At 42.3% G+C, this 18,305-nt stretch overlaps 1 protein-coding gene across 2 annotated transcripts in view; it reads right to left on the reverse strand.

Annotated features, from left to right (window-relative positions):
- The window catches only part of PDE7B (phosphodiesterase 7B), a 179,836-nt gene that overhangs the window by 5,023 nt on the left and 156,508 nt on the right, over positions 1-18,305 (reverse strand). For both annotated transcript variants that reach the window (XM_063329534.1, XM_063329535.1), the window contains 7 exons: positions 17,633-17,728; positions 15,860-15,960; positions 14,163-14,294; positions 8,043-8,134; positions 6,825-6,969; positions 4,738-4,834; positions 520-600 (listed from right to left, as the gene is read on the reverse strand). In XM_063329534.1, the coding sequence (XP_063185604.1) occupies positions 520-600; positions 4,738-4,834; positions 6,825-6,969; positions 8,043-8,134; positions 14,163-14,294; positions 15,860-15,960; positions 17,633-17,728 (744 nt within the window). The remainder of the gene's footprint in view (positions 1-519; positions 601-4,737; positions 4,835-6,824; positions 6,970-8,042; positions 8,135-14,162; positions 14,295-15,859; positions 15,961-17,632; positions 17,729-18,305) is intronic.

Raw genomic sequence — 18,305 nt, forward strand, 5'->3', positions numbered from 1 at the left:
TCATTCCATGAGTGCATTCCCCCATAGAGTGCCTCGAGAGGATACAGCAATACAAATGGCAAAAACCCTGACGAAAAATAACAATAAACCCTCAAGCAGCCACCGATTCCTTTTAAAATGCACAGCTTTTGGCCAGTGCACGTGCCACGTTACGGCTCTGTCTGTATGTGTAACAGTAAAATTTGTGAGCGACAGCATGCTGCTCTGAGGAGATTTCAGACTAGAAAGTAACCGGTGTTTAATCACATGTTGGCTGCAATTTTTCTCCACAGATATTAGAATGGCCCCTTTTTTCCCCTATGTCATGCACTAACTCCTTTGTCTTTCTATTGAATGTTTGGCTTGGATGATAGGTTTCTTTTTGAACATTTTTATTTAGAGTGTGAATCATGACTCTCATGGTACACACAGTTCTTAATGTTAAAACAACTAGATTGAGGCGGGGAGAGAAAAGTTTCTCCTTGAGCTTGTGCCATACTGAGATAAACAAGGAGAGAAGAGAATCAAACTAATACTTACCGATCTGTATGCTTGGTATTGTATCCTTCTGCTGATTACAAAGGGGGCTTATTTCCAGTTCAAATTTTTGTTCCAGGTCTCCTGCAGCAAAAAAAAAAAAGAGAGAAAATAATTTTCTGGCACTTTTATCTCTTCTCTGTACCTATACCAGACTCTTACAGTGACTGCAACGGTGTGGATTGGAGCAGCTGGAATTTTCCACCATTGATGAATGACCATGTTAAATGTCTAAATACCTTCCATTTTTGGACTTTTTCTTCTTAGGTATTAGAGAAACTGAATATCTATACAAACTGAGAATCTCTCTAAGGAAAGATGACTTTTGAATGCACATTAAATCTGAGCACTTACGTGTTCTGAGGACCTTAATTTTTTAAAACAGGTTCTCTCACACGGAAGAGGTTTAAGACATTCTAGTTCATTTACTAACTGTTCAAATGTCTTCCTACTAGAAAATAGCAGAATACAAATTTTAGAAGAAATGCGTCTCCATTAGTACCGTAGTGTGAGTTGCTACCGTGTGCTCGTGAAAACGGCTGTTAAGGAGCAGCGTGATGGAGCCCGGCAGCCTGCAGCTGTATCTGCACAAGAAACTACTAAGGGCCAGAGCATGGGCCTGGGCAACTGGTTCATGTGTCAAGAGCTATGGACTTTGAGTTATAAATGTGGAAAAAGGATGAAATTAAAAGTTTGTCTTATTATTGTGGTGTAGGTGGGTATCGGGGCTATGCCTGGGCTGCTGCACTGAACCTACATCACTAATTCCCTGAGTGGTCCAGGAAGTCTCCAGAGAGTCATCTGCACAGGACTGACTTGAGACAGCAGACAGACTTCAAATAAAGTGGTTGGCTGGACTCCTAGTCACCTTCACAGCAGGGTATTTGACTAACTGGAGCAGGTCTCTAGCTGCAAATCTGGGGCAGCCCTGAAGACTCCTGCAGGCAGCTTCTGCTGTGACTGGCCCTGAGGTCTGTCTCAAATTGCTGAAGAACAGCCTGGCTGGGGGATCTACTCACTCTAGATGCCACCTCAGATTGCTCCTGCTGCAGAATTGACCAAATTTGGCATTGAGAAGATGCTTATAAACTCCTGCAGGTGCAGAAATGGTCATGCACGATAGTCTTCCTTGATCTCCGAAGGTCCCTTCCAAGCCCTACCATTCTGTGAGTCTGTATATAGCTAAGACAGGAGATGTTTTTAGTGGAGGGTAATCAATAGCAATGATCATGTGTATGCTGGAGTGGTCACAGAGGACCACGGGCCAGCTGCATGTTAAGAATTCAGCAGAAAAACACCTCAGGGGGTCTCATCTGCCCATTGCTATCCAGACATCAGTCACTTGTCCTGCTGGAGAGATTGCATTTCCCCACGCAAGCAATTACTCCATGCAAAGATTGCTGTAAATGAGTTAGGTTTGGGGGTTTGGGTTTTTCATTGTTGTTCGACTCTGTGAATGCAACACATCCATCCTTTGTGATTCTTCGCCTTCTCTGAGACAGTGCCAGGGTACAGTCCCGGTTACTGCACGAGGTACAGGACCTTTCCCCTCTACAGTATGGGAGGGAAGGGAGACTACCTGTGTGCAAGCTATGATGTGCCACTTGTCCTCAGACAATAACATTTTGTCCATTTGATTTACCTAATAAGAATGTAGCGAGGGTTGGTTATGCAAAACTTTCCCCGTAAGGAAAACAGAGCTGCTAGATCAGACAAAACACCGTGTTCAACCCAGAAAGAAACATTTTGCTTTAAATCCACTGTTTTTGTTTGGAAGATCTTTTCTCCCCACTAATAGACAGTTTTGACTTAAATGCTATTGTGCTACTCAGGCTCTATAGCTCCATATAAAATACCACGTGCATTTTTAAGCTTTGCCTTTCTTCTCTCTGCAGCATGCAATTTCTTCTTCAATGTGAGGAGAACATTTTCAGTTTTAATTAGATATTTAGAAAATATCAGGGCAACATTTTTAGCTTCACAAACAATCAAAAGGAACAATTCAGCCAATCTGAGACAAAATAAAAAGTTTGTCACGTTTCCAAATGTGCAGTTCCGACTGTCCTCCTCTTCTCCTCTACCCCCTCCCAACATTTTTAACTGAAAAAAAGAGTGTGTGACTCCAGTGATGTCCCCTCTATAGGTATTCTGGGTTCAAAATGCTTGACCTGTCTGGCTTGAAGTGTATCAACATCTTCTTGTCATTAACAAGTCATTTAATTGGCAAAAATAAGATTTTCCTTCGCATGGTAAGAACTTAAATGATGGTCAATTTTCTTATGCTTCTAATTGCTGCAAAAATAACTGCGTGAATTAGTTGCTGAGAGCTTTCAGGCTGGGGAAAACCTTCCAAGCAATTCTAAAACCTCACCAGAGAAACTGATCATTAATGTTGCTTAAACATTAGCCATTTTCTTGAAACTTCTTTCTCGCCAGTTCCAGGTTTATATAAACAAATCAAGTTGCATTACTTACCCTGTGTTCGTAATTGACTTTTAAAACATCTGAGAACAAGTTCAAGTATTTTTCTAGGAAAGGTTTGTGTTAGGAGCTGCTGTAGGCATCAAGTGCTCCCTGAAACGTACCTGAGTTGTGTATTTTATTTGCTAATAGATGTAGCGTAGATGCACCAGATGACTGGAAGGTCAGGATCTGAGTGTCTATTAGAACGGCATTAGAAAGGTTTGATGCAAAAATGTTGAAACTTTGTATGTGTTCCAGAAGGAAGATTAAATAAGGCACTAATTGTGGTATTATCTGCCCCATCTATAGCGAAAAATCAAACCATGAGCGCTATGGTTTTCAAATGTTAAACTTAGTGACAAAAAATACCTTCAAGCCCCAGCACTGTGCGTAAGGCGGTAGAGTCTGTAATAACATTTTAAAGTGACAATGGTATCTGAATACATGCTATTTAATATTGGTTTTTGTATCACTTATCAAGATTATACAGCCACCAGTGATAGTGTGACCACAGTTTCTGTATATTCTCCCACATGAAACACTCCTTTTCTCCCTGTTACACTTCTAACTGGTCTCATATGCTCCAGTGTCCCCTTTCAGAGGCATATTTTAGATGTTATACTAATAAATCTTGAGTCCTGGGGAAAAAGCTTAAGTTTACAAAGGTTGAGTGCTGTCTTTCTCAGCATGGTCCCTCGATACACTAAAGATGAGGTATCACACAACTGGGGCCCTGCCCTCATGAGCTGGATATTAATTATGCCTTGACTATATATCTGATTAAATAAACCTGCATCTGAGCAAGTTGCTTATATCACTCCCAAAGCAACAAAGTCAAAGGCATTTCACCAGCTTAAGCTAACACTGGCTGAAAATTAACTTGCTGACCTATTTGTCCTTGTTATGGACTAACTAGGACTAAGTAGGTACCAGCTTGAATGTGGCCTAACTTCATAGCGCAGAATTTTAAATGAATTGAGAACTTCACTGTGTGCTCTTCCAGTGTTTGTACCACTTGCCTTCAGCTCTCAGGATGCTCCGAACAAAGAATTTAACAGTGATTAAACCCTGCTGCACCCTGTGTTGTAGCACAGCATGACCTTGCCTATGCAGATAGAGCCAAATAGTGTAATTACCGTGTTTAAAAAAAACCCTGCCCGACTGCACTCTCTGCAGGGGTTTGAAAACATTTGCAATAGGTCCTAGCTGAGCTTTGGCTTGCCTACTTTGGCCCTTTCAACAGCATTAGAAGAGCTCGGCATGCTGGGAACTGCGTTTGAACCCGTTCTCTGCGTTTCTGTGCAGAAGAATGTGCCGCATTTGGGAAACAGCGAGGGTAAGGCTCCCATCGGAGTTGTAGCGGGAGCGTGAAAAGTGAGATAAAACGCGGCGGACAGTGGTAGGATTTTGGCGCAGCGTTGCCCTGGCGCCGCTCCAGCTCAGAAGAGCTAACGGTAACCAGAGGGTTCTCAGAGAAGAATCCAGCCGTGGGCTCTCCAGCTGAATTGAAGGGCCGGGGCACAGCAGAGCCCTTCCTCCCGCCTGAGGCTGCTACAGAGGCAGCGAGGGCAAAGAAATACTTGCTGCTCTTCTCTCCCTTCCCGCCTTTCAAACCAGGCAGCGTTATCCCTTCAGCAGCTCCTTCGTGGGGGAGATTTCGAGGCAAACTGGGCAAGCTGAACGCTACCCCTGTCTTGCCACACAAAACGCCTGGGAAGGCGAGGTGAAAGGGGGACCATCGCGCGCCAAGGGGCTGACCTTGACGGTAAAACTCTTCGCAGACCCGTTCGCTCCACTGTTTGCTCAGATCCCAGAGCCGGCAAGGGTTGCAAATGTCCGCACACTTGAGTGCAATCTGAAAGAAGCAAAGAAGAAAAGGAGCAGTGAGAAAAGGAGGTACTGCCTAGCAGTGCTTCAGCAGTAAACTGGCAGTCATGAAACTCCCAGGCCTCACCAGTGATGCTGGGAAGGGTTAAGATCACCTTTTAGAGACTCAGCCTCACCCAAATATGCCTTTTGAGGAAAGATCAGTTATTTAAGCCGCAAACAAAACTTTCATTCAGCCCTCCGCTTTACCGTAGTGAGAACAAGAGGAGGGCCAAATTCCAAGGCTGCAAAGTCTTTTGGATATTCCTTGCAAGGAATAAGCCAACAAAAGCCTCGGGCTGGCTCCTGCTGACTGCCTGGCTCAGCATCCATGGCTGATGACAAGGAAGCGAAGAGCCAAGCTGGTGTATTTGGGCATCGCTTCCCTGCGGTCTCAGTGAGTGACCTTGCATCTCACTTCAATTACACTTTGTCTTAATGTCTGCATATTTTTGTTTACAAAGCTAAGCACAGGGCCCTCTGCACTGCCCCTGGCTCGGTTTCACTTAGTTAACTAGTACTTTTAAGTGCTTTGCTGGGGAAGGAGTCAGGAGGGCAAGAGGTTTTTAAAATCGAGTAACTGCTTCAGAAAAGTAAACCATGTAATAGTCTGTCTGTGTTATTGCCTTGGAACAAGATGTCATGTGCCTCATTTCTTCTCAGATTGAACACAGTCGGTTAGCCTGACAGAGGTCAGAAATCATTCTGGCACCCGGGAGGAAAACATAAGAAATATTTCCTGTATAAATTCAGACCCGTGAACTGGGGGAGGGAAGTCTCCCAGTCACTTTTCTCTCTGGATTAAATTGATTAGCCTTAATGTTACTATCTATTTAAACGGATCTTTCAAACATCCTTTAACTTATCCTGATCCATCAAGATTTCTGGACTTTTTTTTTCTTTTCTTCCACAACTAATCCACCAGACAAGTAAATCTCACCATGTCTGTGCCCTCGTTCCTGTCTTCAAGAAAGTGCATAAGAAACTCTTCGCCATATTTGAGACCTGTAATCCCTGTGCCTTTGGCATTTGCGCAACCTTTTTGCCTAATCTGTCCAGAAATATGATAAGCCCATCACCCTGCCCTGCACGGTCCATGCAGGAATCTGACAGAAGACCGTGTCTGATGGAGGACAGGCGAGCAGATTACTACATTTCTCACGCTGCTGGAGGGGGAAGAATTAACAGATCAGCATTTTCTTTCCTTGCAACTGTCACCTTTCCTGTAACCTTGACAAAGTGGTAACATGTAGATTTTTGTTTTATTAATGTATTTAAGGGCGAAATTGATGTAATTTCTCCAGAGAAGCATGTATATGCAGCTACTTTAATCACAATAACGCTTTAATAGGTAGAGGTTTATTCTGAAGGGCCTGTTAGCAACCGCAGCTTAGCTGGAAGAACCAGTTTGAATCTATTTGATTTTTAAATAAAGCATGGTTTCTTCATTAGCTGGGCAGATCCACTGGAGAAGCACCTGCTGCCATGGCAACAGCTGTCTCTGCAGAGGCAGTTTCTGAACATCCATCACAGGAACGGGACTTGGGCACCTGATGGCAGGCTGCCTTGGAAAGAACACCGACAAGGGGGCTCTCCTGCACAGCGCCAGAAAACAGCACCGGTGAAGGAAGTGATGTTTGCCAGAAGAGAAAATATAATCGAAGCATTACTTGGCAAGAGACGCAATGGTCTGGAAATGAAATAATTAATAGCTTATCTTAATTTCTCAGCGTTTGACACTCTCCTGTGTCTGTTGCATTCACAGCTTTTTAACTCCAGGAAATTACAAAAGGAAATGCTGGAGGTACCTTATGCTTGCCTGACATACCAGGTGGCTGAAGCAAAGTGTTTATGGTGACAGGCAGCGAGACGCTGATGTCCAGACACACTATCCTATGCTATTCAGATGTATACTAGGAAATACTGTGACTTGAAAAATGAACAAAATACAATAGTGGAAAACTAATATTTAAAGTTACCTGAAGCATAAAATGTCTGTCTTGTGCATCCTCCAGCCTCAAATCCTGATTGTCAAGGTGAGATTTCAGACGGATTAAAAACTCGTTCTGTCTGTTGATGTCTGTTGCCAAGATCAGGGAGCCCAACTGCTGCTCTATGTCCTGTCTGCAATTAAGGAAAATAAGCCCCTTCAATCGTGGAACCACTGAACATTAATGGCTCAAAACAACCTGCTATGGATCATAGCTAGCATAAAGCTTCCTCTTTCTTTCATATCTGTTTGGCCAGTCTCTGCTGGGGTTTGCAGGGTCCAGCTGTTCTAGCTGCCTAAATGGGTTCAGGAGGAATACATAACGTAGAAGAAAAATGTCTGTTGGCATAGGTGGTTCTGAAAGCTTCTGAAAAGTGCTAGAAAAGTAAAAAAAAAAAAACAACAATAAAAAACCAAAACAACAGCATGATGCATCTAGAAAAATGCTCACATCTTACTTCAGCTGCTCTGAATTGGGTGCTGAATACTGCAACTTTGAAGTTGCAGATGAAGTGGTAAAAGACTGAAGTCCTTTAAACTAGGACTAAAGTTGTTGCTCTGAAGCAAAGCATTTCTGGAGGGATATGGAGCTTATTGCTTCCAGGTAGCTTGTTTATATTCTTGGTAAGGTCGCCTGTGATTAAAACTTACTATTGCAGGTGGTTCATTGTCTCAATCTCCATTCCTTGGTGGGAATAACACTGCACAAAAACCAGCAGGTAAAAAGTTAGCATCAACTTGGCCAAGGTGCTCATGTTGCTGGGTTTTTTTTTGCTTCACTCAAAAAGATGGTGAAGACTAAACTACATCTCCTCAGTCAGGTGTGGAAGTCCTGAGCAGTCTTGATGCTACTCGACCAGCTCCTCAGTTTTTCTACTTCTTGCTTTTTAATCGCTAAATCTTTCAATATTTAGTTGGCGCTATGTAAGACAAAATTGCCAACAATGCCTCTGACAAGGTCCATTCCTGCTGGGACTCCCCATGTTCCCAGTGCTGACAGTGGCCACTCCCCTGCTGCAGAAGTGGCAAAGTCTTAGAAAATACTTCTGCTACGTAACTTTATCTTATGATTTCATACTGGCACCTAGAGAGGGCAGGAAGTTCAGCCTACTCTGCAGCCTGGGCCTCTTTGCCAGTGTCCTTTTAAGAAGAGCGGAGGAAGCCATGGACTAGTTTCAGTGACGCACTTCCTCCAGCAGACACTTACGTCACCTCCTTGGGCAGATGCGCGAGGAGCCGTGACTCTCGAAGCATGCCTACCGTAGATCGCCAGTGGTGGTTTTCTAGCACTGAAACATTCTAGGGAAGAACAAAAGGAATGCAGTCAAGGATTAGGCAGGCACCCATGGTACAGATACAGATCTGTCATATCACATGACATCTAGAGCTAATCGGAAGTGCTGTAACACGAGCCCAAAATGTGTGCTTTTTAGCCACTTTTTGGATTTGAGGAATTGGTCTGGATTTCTAGAGTTAAGGACCTTGTGCTTCTATGTTTCCTAGATAAGGTCAGCCCCACAGTCCTGTTGTTCTACAGTTTTTGAATCCTGCTGTGAACACAGGAGCTAATCTCATCTCAGTGGGAGGTAGCTTGCATTCTAACAGATTTATTAACAAATGAACTGAAGCATGAGTGCAAAATCATATTTTTTACCTCATACTGATCCCAGGTTGACTTCTCAGTTTCTACAGTTTGAATGCAGAGTGGACAAGAAAAAGAAAACTAAACTGACAAACTTCCCTTGGAGTCAGGGAACTGGAAGCTCCCCGGAGCTTCTTGGGGAAAGCAAGATGAGTATCTGTATCACTGACCATCTGCAGGCTTCCGCAACGTAGTCTGCACCACATTTTGAGTCCTTTCTGTTTGTTTGCTTCCAACTAAGTGGAACCAAAGTTAGGTTGGAAAAATTTCTAGGTTGTTTGTAAACTATAACAAATTGGGTATTTTGTGTCTGATGACTTTATATTATTACCCTAACACACAATGCATTTACCACTCTTCACTCGTTTACTTCACAGAGTACCTTCTACCACTACACCTGAGAAATGTCACTTGTTCAGAAACCTCTAATTCACAACAGCATCTGCTTGCTGCAGAGAAGCAGCCCAGCGGAGCACCCCTCCAGCGAATGGCACATTCCCCAATTTTCCATAACAATGTGCATGGTGTGAACGAGACGACTATCACCTAGCAAGAGAGACACTCTTGGGGGAGTTATGGCAGCTGATCCCTGTTTTGGGCAGTTTATGGCTTTTGCAGTAGATGAGCACTGGAGTAAAAAAAAACCAACCCAAACACAACCAAACCCTTTGGGCCGGTAGCAGAACAAGGACTCTACTTCACCATTGCCAACTAGGAAATTAGGGTCAGAATCCTTCTCTCCGGCCACTGTTAATCTCTGTCTCCCTTCTGCAGAGTCCCCCAGTTCTGAGGTGTAGCTACGGTCGTGCTGCCTTTCCTCTTGGATGTGGTGCGCAGCTGCCACTTCTCCAAGAAGGACTGAACAGTATTTTTCTCCTTAAGGCTTCCTCATCCTCCTTGGTAATCCTGTCATATCTAATGGCCATTGAAACACTGAATGTTGCCAGTAACCAAGATCCAATTTGCGTCTGGATCATTTTGTCAGTATTTTTCTTGAAATTTCGTGCTCAAAATTACTGCAAAGGTGAGAGTGCAAATTTGATTGATTTCCCATTACAATATTTTCTGCAGTACGTTCTGTTGCTTTTGAATTCACACGATCGCTGATATGCTGCTTTGGTATTTCTTTGAGGGTTTTGTTTGTTTGTTTGTTTCACAGATACCGGGAGAAAAGCAAAACAAAACCAAGCCCAAAACTTTCCAACCATGTAAAGACTAAGCCCTTTTCCGTGGAAGAGCTGACAAATTCAGAACTCGTAATCAGCTATGCAACATCTAAATTACTTTTGACAGCAATTCTGTTCATTAGCCAACTTAAATATCCCTCTTCTCCTTTGGCCTAAATACATCAGGATGGACTTTTGCAACCCTGCACTCTGACCAAGAAAAATAAGGGAATGTAATAGGACATAACAACAAGCTTTTTTTCTTTCATCTCCCTAGTCTCAGAGCCGAATCCTGGTTCCAACAGCCACCCTAAGTTCATAGGCTGCCATCTTCCTACCCGAAGGTAAATTAGACAAACCCTGCCTGACTCTCGCCTTTGGGAAGGCTTACACTTGTTTAAGACAGTGCCTGTGTGCACAGTTCCTGGGACCCCGGTCTGACTGCACCCTTGAAACATCCCGACTGGGGAGATGCTCCTCGGAGTACCCTGTGCCCCCGTGTCCCTTTCAGCACGGCGGTGTTACTTGCTGGGAGGAGCTGCTTCAGCAGCACCTACCTCAGCTGGGGAACTGCGCTCCATGGATGGCCAGCGAGAACAGGGCTGACTGTGTGTAGCTACTTCAAGAACTTTCTTGCACCCAACTAATAGTTACTCAATGGAAAAAGCAAACTCAGATATCCATCCCAGAGCATCTCTATTTCGGTGAGTTTCTCCTCTTTGCCTGCTGCTATAGGGAGAACTTAAACCAAAGTTGCTGCACTGTCTCGTTTCCCACATTAAAAGGAAAGGTGAAGTTAACAAGGGACAACTGAGCATGAAGTCATATGACTCCCCTGTTACACGCAAGCAGCCGGAACCCCTGGAGCTGCTGCCAACAATTAGTAGAGTCTGCTATTCCACCTAGGAATGCTCTATTGCCTTATTAAAACTAATTGCCATGAGCTACCCGATTGCCTGGGCCGGTCGGGAGATAACCCATGCAGGGAAAAGTCTATGTGCTGCCTTGCAGACTGGGGTTCTCCGCTCTGATCTCCAGAGAGCTTGCTTCCCCTAACTTTTTACTTTTCTAAAAAAATGAGTAGCACAGGTTTGTTTTAAAGGCTGCATGCTAGGAAGCCTCTGTCACATCTACTGCCTAAAACTACTGGATTGCTTCAGGACTGTGAGGAAAAAAAATGGTTTTTTACTTAGACTGTCACAAAATCTCCAATCTGTGACTTTCCCAGAGCCATTCAAGCCACCACACTTGACATATGCATGTGGAAAAGAATAATAACTTGAAGAGAGTAAGACTTCCTATTCTAGCTGCAGAGAAAGGCTCAATTTTATTTCAGCATGGAAGGCGATCTAAATTTCTTTCAACCTGGTCATCCATTCTTAATCATTGACCAGTTGGTTTAACTACACAATGTTAAATACCTGAAAATGATACTTTAATTAGAAATGATGCTTCTAAGGAGGACTGCAAAGTAGAACTGTCATAACTGATGCCCAAAACATATTTTCCTAATTCGAGTTTATATACATCTATATTAAAGTTGTAAAGTGTTCTTTCATAGATTTCTGAAACCTGTACTATACATGTCGTATGTGATCATTCCAGACTTCTAAACTATTACCCTTCATTTAAGATCCAGACAAAGATAGATCTCAACTCTCTATTACTCAAGTTATAAAGTAACATTTTATTTATATCATTGCTATTTGTTTTCTTAGGAAATTCATAATTCATTCTCAGAAAAATAAAGTTTCTTTAAAAAAAAGAAAGCAGTATGACTTTTTCTGGTGTTAGTTTGGAGAATTACAAGGCAGGATTGTATCAGGCTAAACAACCTTGAACTGTATGCTGCTCACAGTCAAAAGAAGTAGAAATAATGTTGGATAAGCCAAGTGTATCAACCAGAATTTGAGTTAATTGTGACTTTTAAGACTACAGAGACCTAAGACAATGATTATCAAGCAAGAATGAAACTTTTTTTGCTGTTGTTTTAATGGCCAATGAAAGTTAGAAACTGAGTCTGCATCCTACAACAAGGAATGCTGTTCCACTCCTCACAGGAGACCGAGTGACCTCCGGGTCTCTACCGTCACCTTTTACACTCTCTCCTGTCCTTGTAATGCTAGAGACTTGAATGAGGCACTTTTATTTTTGTGGAAAATTATGGTGCCTCACATGCAACAGACTCTTCTGGAAATTACCCCGTATGTTACAAAAATTGCCTTGCATCATCAAATATGGGTTTAATTTGAAAATAAATATTAAAAACCTTCAGAAGCTGTCAAGCACTTTGCATCTTTGTCAAATACTAAATTACCTTGTTTTGCAAACCCTTTTTTCCCCCAGATAATTCAAATGTAAAGTTCTAATTTCAATTTACAAACAAGCAAGAGCAAAGAGACGCCATAAACAGATACCCCTTGGTCTCAGTTACTACTGTCTCAGTGGCAGATGACTGCCAGCTATGTTAAAACTTACTTTTGCTTGATTATTTTACTGATTAGTCCCAGCAGTTCTGTGGCTCTGCTATTTAAAAACGAAAACCCTACAACTTTTTTTGTTTTCAGTTTCAAGCACATGTTGAAGCACTAATCTTGAGAAAAGTATGATTTATTGTTTTAAAGACTATTTACTGAATCTAAATTTTTGACTAAAAATGTTTTCAACCAACCTTTTTTTTTCCCCCAGCATTGTTATTTTTATTGGCATCCATGTACTGTATACTACTAAAATCTTTGGAAACAATCTGGGATCAATTTCAGATAAAATAATGTAAGTCAAACGTGCCAAAGAATGTCCCTAAACAGGATACTTAAACATCACATTTGCTATTGAAAGACTGTATTTTCTGTATTGTCACTGCCTTTTCTAACCAACATTTGAAAGTATATTCAAGCCCAGTTAGCTACACAGAAGCCACCTCTCCAAGATACTAACATTTTATTTTAGCTACTTTTCTTTCTGATTAGCCTGAATTTTCAGCCTAATTACATATTACTGTTTCCCACTATTAATTTGAGAAGGAGCTGTTTATACCTTTTCATAGGACCAGGGTTTTTGTGGAATGGCTCTACCCATTCCTCTTCAAAGGATCCTTAACATTACCTTCCCAAAGTCCCCTGGCTTAATCCCCCGGCTTTTCTCCCTCCCCACTCAACTGGCCTGACATTTAGAAAAGACTGGAGCAAAATACACCACACACATACGGGAGATCAGTCACCAAGTTTTAAGTGTCTGAGCATCACCGTGCCCTGGCTGGGGCTCCCACGGTCCAGCCTGTTCCTGTATCTCAGGGCAGGACTGCTCCACCTTTACACAGTCCACTTCTTATGGGAAAACCCAAATGTTGCTTGAGTGGGGTGAAAACAACAGAGAATCTCTTTTCAGTTAGTTAGCACATCACAGCAAACTCTCGGTTTGCTAAGTAGCATAGAAGGGTATACAGCTGTTAGTGAGTCTTCTTCAGTTAGATCCATTTTTAACTTGGGATATTCCTTTTCTAACACTTCACTACAAAGGCTGAAGTTGACTCTTCCAAAGGCTAGAAATCAATACCATCTCCATCTATTACCTATGAATTATGGTTACTGCAACCAAAATGATGATGGCATTGCTCCAGCGCATATATGTTAAGTATAATGTAAAGAATAGAGATGTGCATGCAAAGATTATACACACAGGACGGCTGTAGATAAAATCTAGAGCTAGTGTGATTTCCATAGGCCAAAACTACAAATATATTCAAAAAGGACCACAAAAATCAGGGCAGGATGGGTTCATTGGTAGTTATTGAACAAGAAGGTTTGTGTTTTTGTTTCAGGAACTCTTCTACTACCGCTTGCCAGAGCTGGGTGGACGTACACCAGGTGAAGGACAACTCTATACTTATCCCAGGCTTGTTTCTCTCTAAGATCTTTTACTGACTGCCCTCAGAAACAGGATACTGGTCTAGACGGCCTGTGGTGTGACCTACAGTGGCTGGTTTTAAGTTCTTTCTTTGTATCTCTAGGCACGTTTATGTAAATATCTACAACTGTTCCTTTGGTTTCCTCTATCTTTTATTTTTTTTTTAAATCACAGTATTCGTTAAGTGTTTAATTTTACTAGAGCCACATGAAGCAAAAGTTTCTTTTAATGCAACGCCAATTTAGAACATGCCTGCTGCTTACTTGCTCACTGAAGGAAGACGAAGTACAGATTGTCTCGCCGTGATTTTAAATCTCCTACCCACGGTTCCTTACCCCAGATGATCTACAGCAGAAATAACCCAGGCAACTGATTTGGCTTAAATGTCCTCAACAAAACCTGACATTTCCACCTTCTTTCTCACGTGTATCAGCTTTGCTGTAAGAAGAGACACCCAGTGATGAGCTTAGCTGAAACTGTCCAGCCTCTAAAGTGCAGGTTGATTTGATCAACACCCCCCTGCTGCCAGATTTTGGCATTAAAGTTCACTGCAAATTGCTAAGACTATCCTTGACACCATTTTACATACTATCAACTTGATGAGCAGTTTTACCTGGTACAGGCTGGCAAGGTGGTGTTTAGTTTTGATAAGAAAGGGTTGGTTGACCCCTGGATGATCCACGTCGTGAGCTGCAGCAGCTAGCAGTCCCAGCATGATGTCCGACGGGGTGAGGAAGTTGGCAAGCTGAATCACACACGTTAATCACAACATAACGTGAACAATAAAGACTTTTTTTTTTTTTCCTTTTGGCAAATAAAGGAATCAGCTAACATCGTGGCATTGCTCAGTTTTGTAGGACAGTACGCAAATGTCAAATATAAAATAAATTTTGTGAATAAGGTTTTTAAGGTGACTGTTGAACAAACATCTATAAAGATATCAGACTATATACTCATATTTTATTACAGTTTGTACTTCTTATCTCTTTATCATTTATGGCAATTTAAGGATTGTTGGCATAGAAGTGCTTGAACTTAGTCTAAAAGATTCCGTTTTAAAAAGTAAATAAGTATGCTAGCAGGTTGGCATATGTTAGCATACATGATAAGGACTCTGCCTCACACAGTATTTAATAATACCGACAATACATCAGGTTCCATTTTTCTAGCACAGCACTGTGCTGCAAAATGCAGAGTTCATACACTTTTCAAATTTCAAACTTGGCTGTTAAATATCTCAGTTCAAATATAGGTATTTTATTAGTGAACGTAATTTACCTTTCTAACTTCAGACATCCAAATTTGAAAACCTGCCCAGATTTTTTTCTGCTATACAGCTTATCATTCAGAAGCAAATTTTGTTATCATTGGGAAAAAAAAAATTGAAGCCTTAGTATTTTCTGTTTCTGAGAATGAGGTAGCTATTACCAGCCCGATGAGTCTGTACAGAGTACAGGTCTATGAGCTTAAAGAAGCATCGTGTGATGAGAAATAAAGAGCAGTATGGTGCAGATACTGGATATTGGCTGTCCTCTGCACTTTTTCACAGCGGGGAGTTGCAGAGCTTGCAGGAGATGGAAATACAGGAAGGCTGAGGCCTGCTCCTGTCCTCACTTGCCATTACTATATTCTGGTCTAACAATTTGCTAATTCTAGCAGATCTTCCCTTAAGTCAAGCCAGGAAAGATTAGTTATATTCTTACACTGTGGCTCACCATGACAGTATGACAGTGCCTTCCAGTATCACATAAAGCAACGTCACACTGTCATGGTTTGGGCCAGACTGGCCACCGAGATGTGCGACAGATGTCGTTGAGAGGGCTTGCTACAGCACTCAAAAGCTGCTGCTCACTCCTGCAGAGGACACCCATGCAACAGACCCAGTCAAAGGGAACGTTTTTCCCCTTTTCTGGTGTTGCACTGCCAAATTTGGCATTTTGAAATATTGAGGTGAGGGGCTTATGGCCTGAGATGACCGAGGCATGGGCATGCCCTGTCTTCTGGTGGCTTTGCTGGGAGGACTGCAGCCACTCGCAGATGGCTGGTACACACGGTCACACTAAAACTTGCCGGAACTCATAGGACAGTGCTTTGATACATCACCTGTGCGATGACAAGTGACTCCAGCAGCTTGTTTAAAGTGTCTGTAATCTGCAGCTGACCCTTGCTACTGCCTCACTGCTGACTTCAAGTACGCACTCATTTTCCACTACCTAAAAATATTTTTTGCGGTTTTTTTTTTTTTCAGTGCTGGGAAAGAAAAATTGAGAATTATCTGAAAACAACATCAGTGTGAAAGGTTGTCATTACCTTGGGCTCCCTCAGATAGCAGTGCATAGCTTGTGTGACATCCGCAGCATGGACGGCGTTGTGGTACGGGTTTTGGCTATGGTAATCTTCTTGAACCATAACTGGGAACCAAAACAGAAAATAAAGATCCTTTTGTCTCTGAGTGCCATGGCCACAAGTGGGAACTGGATTTAAAATACAATTTGAGGTTTTACAGTCATCTGCCTAAGGAGTTTCTTCAAATATCTGGAGCTTACTTAGACTGCTGCTCTTATTGGGACACCTTTAGAGAAAAAATGCATGAAAGGATTTGTGAGGCCCAAGGGGATATACTGCGTCTAGTTCATAAATCAACTCTTTCTTGCCTTAGTGAAGGCTCTCATTCAGGAGTAAAATAAATAAGGAAGAGAGGCAAATTTATCCACAACGGAGTGTAATTATTTACGCTGCTGTCATAGGGGAGTAATGTCATTAAGGCAGTACCACCTATTTTTACAGCAGCAGGGAGTGAGGCCCTGATACCCCGGCATCATTTGTTATTTGAATGCCTAGAAATGGTCAAAGGCATTCCTACATCCTCCAGACAGAGAACCAAAAGATAAAGCATTGGATTATTCGGAGCAAAATCTGTGATCATTTTAGTCACGTTGGTGAGCCCATTTTAAAATACCAGTCTTGTTTTAGTGCACAGGGCTGGAACCGGTCCAGCTGGAAGGCTGAGCAACAACCTTTCGACTCTCAACTCTCACTCGCACAGGAAACGTTTGAGGTGTGTGCTTCACACTGATCTGTTCCTTGCAGCAGTGCCTGCACCATTAGGTGGTCTCAGGGTAACACCACGTGAAGAGTGGAAGCTGCACATGATCTTGCCCAAAGTGCTCTCCTAGACACTATCAAATCAATCAAGCGGAAAGGTAATGGGCAAACTTCCCATGACACATCTCCAGCATGGGGAACGCCAAGGAAAGTCCTAGCTTTCCAGCTCCACCAGCATTTGAAGTTACAGTGGGTAATCCTTTAAACCCTGAATACCGCCAGCTCTAATTATCTGAGCGTCCACTTCACGACCGCCCGCAGGAGTCAGAAACGGCAGGGAGATTTTGTCTGTCTCCACGCTGGAGGAATGCTTTCCAGAAGCGACAATTACACAGTCTTAAAGAAGAGACCTTGCCTTTGAAACTCCTTCTGACAGCCTAACAAACCGGCATTCAGCTGCACTCAAAACATGATGCAAAAAGTAATTGATTTTGGCCAATTTCTTCCTTTGGTTCGCTGACAGCATGGGGCTAATATTTCTGTTGGCAGTAACAGCAGCAGGGGCTTTCATCAACACTATTCAGCGCAGACAGCTTGATATAATTTGTTAAATTTTGCACATAAGCTTTTAACTGCCCTGGGTCTCAGTGGTCTATTAGTCACTAAAATAACGACACTGCACCACAATTGTGCTGTGCACGGGTAGGTTCTGCAATGTCTGTCTGTCTGTGTGGGCCTACTCGGCTGGCCACATCTCTGCATGGCATACTTTTTTTAAAATCACCAGTGCAACTGAGCTACTGGGATGCTTCAGCCCAATGCAGAGCCTTTTGAAGTCCCTCCACTGACTTAACAGGTACCGAACTGAGTACCTGAGTGCCTGAAAATTGTATGCTAATATGTATCACAGAAAGGTTTTACTGAAGTATTTGCAACATCATGATTTTACACAGATACGCAGACCAAGCCAGTGCCTTCTCTGATGCCCTCCTTAAGCTGTAAACTGCATTTAAAGACGGCTTTGAGGTGAGCACTTACCTAAAAACCTGTGTAATGTAACCATATCTAACTGGAAATGGTGAATAAGTCCATGCACATTGAAGAGGTGACAAAGCAGTGTTACGAGACTGTTTCCTAAAAGCAGAAAAGAACAACTCTTACATTCCCTTAATAGGTAGTTACAAACCAAGCAAGACTAAAAATCTTTGTAATTTCCTAACTATTAGTCATCTCGTATCACCTTAGCTCCTATCATATGAGCTTAGATGACACCCATATACTCAAAAGTAGCTTATATAATTTACTGCTATATATAATCAAAGATTTGATGGTACAGCTGTACCAGTGGAGTGCCACTCTTGCGTCTAGATGCCGTAAAGTCATGTTTGATGTTCCAGCATGACGCAGAAGGCCAATTAACACAGTTTTGACTGGAAATCTTTTGACAGGCCTTTTGGAGAACCACATCATTTTCATAATCCAAGTCTGCCTCCAGAAACCACAAAAAGGAGAATGGCTTTTCTGCCACTTCAGTTTGCCATACTGTACTAATTAATTAATTACTGAGAAATCGGCAGTTCGTAATTATTTTTTTAATTTTTTTTTAATTTATTTTTTATTTTTATTTTACACATGGCTGTACAAACATGTAATTAACCCACATACCTAGCTCAGCTACAATTGCATCTCATAATGACAATGCAGACAGGAA

This window comes from Chroicocephalus ridibundus, chromosome 3 (genome assembly GCF_963924245.1).
Source record: "Chroicocephalus ridibundus chromosome 3, bChrRid1.1, whole genome shotgun sequence".
NCBI classification, from domain to species: Eukaryota; Metazoa; Chordata; class Aves; order Charadriiformes; family Laridae; genus Chroicocephalus; species Chroicocephalus ridibundus.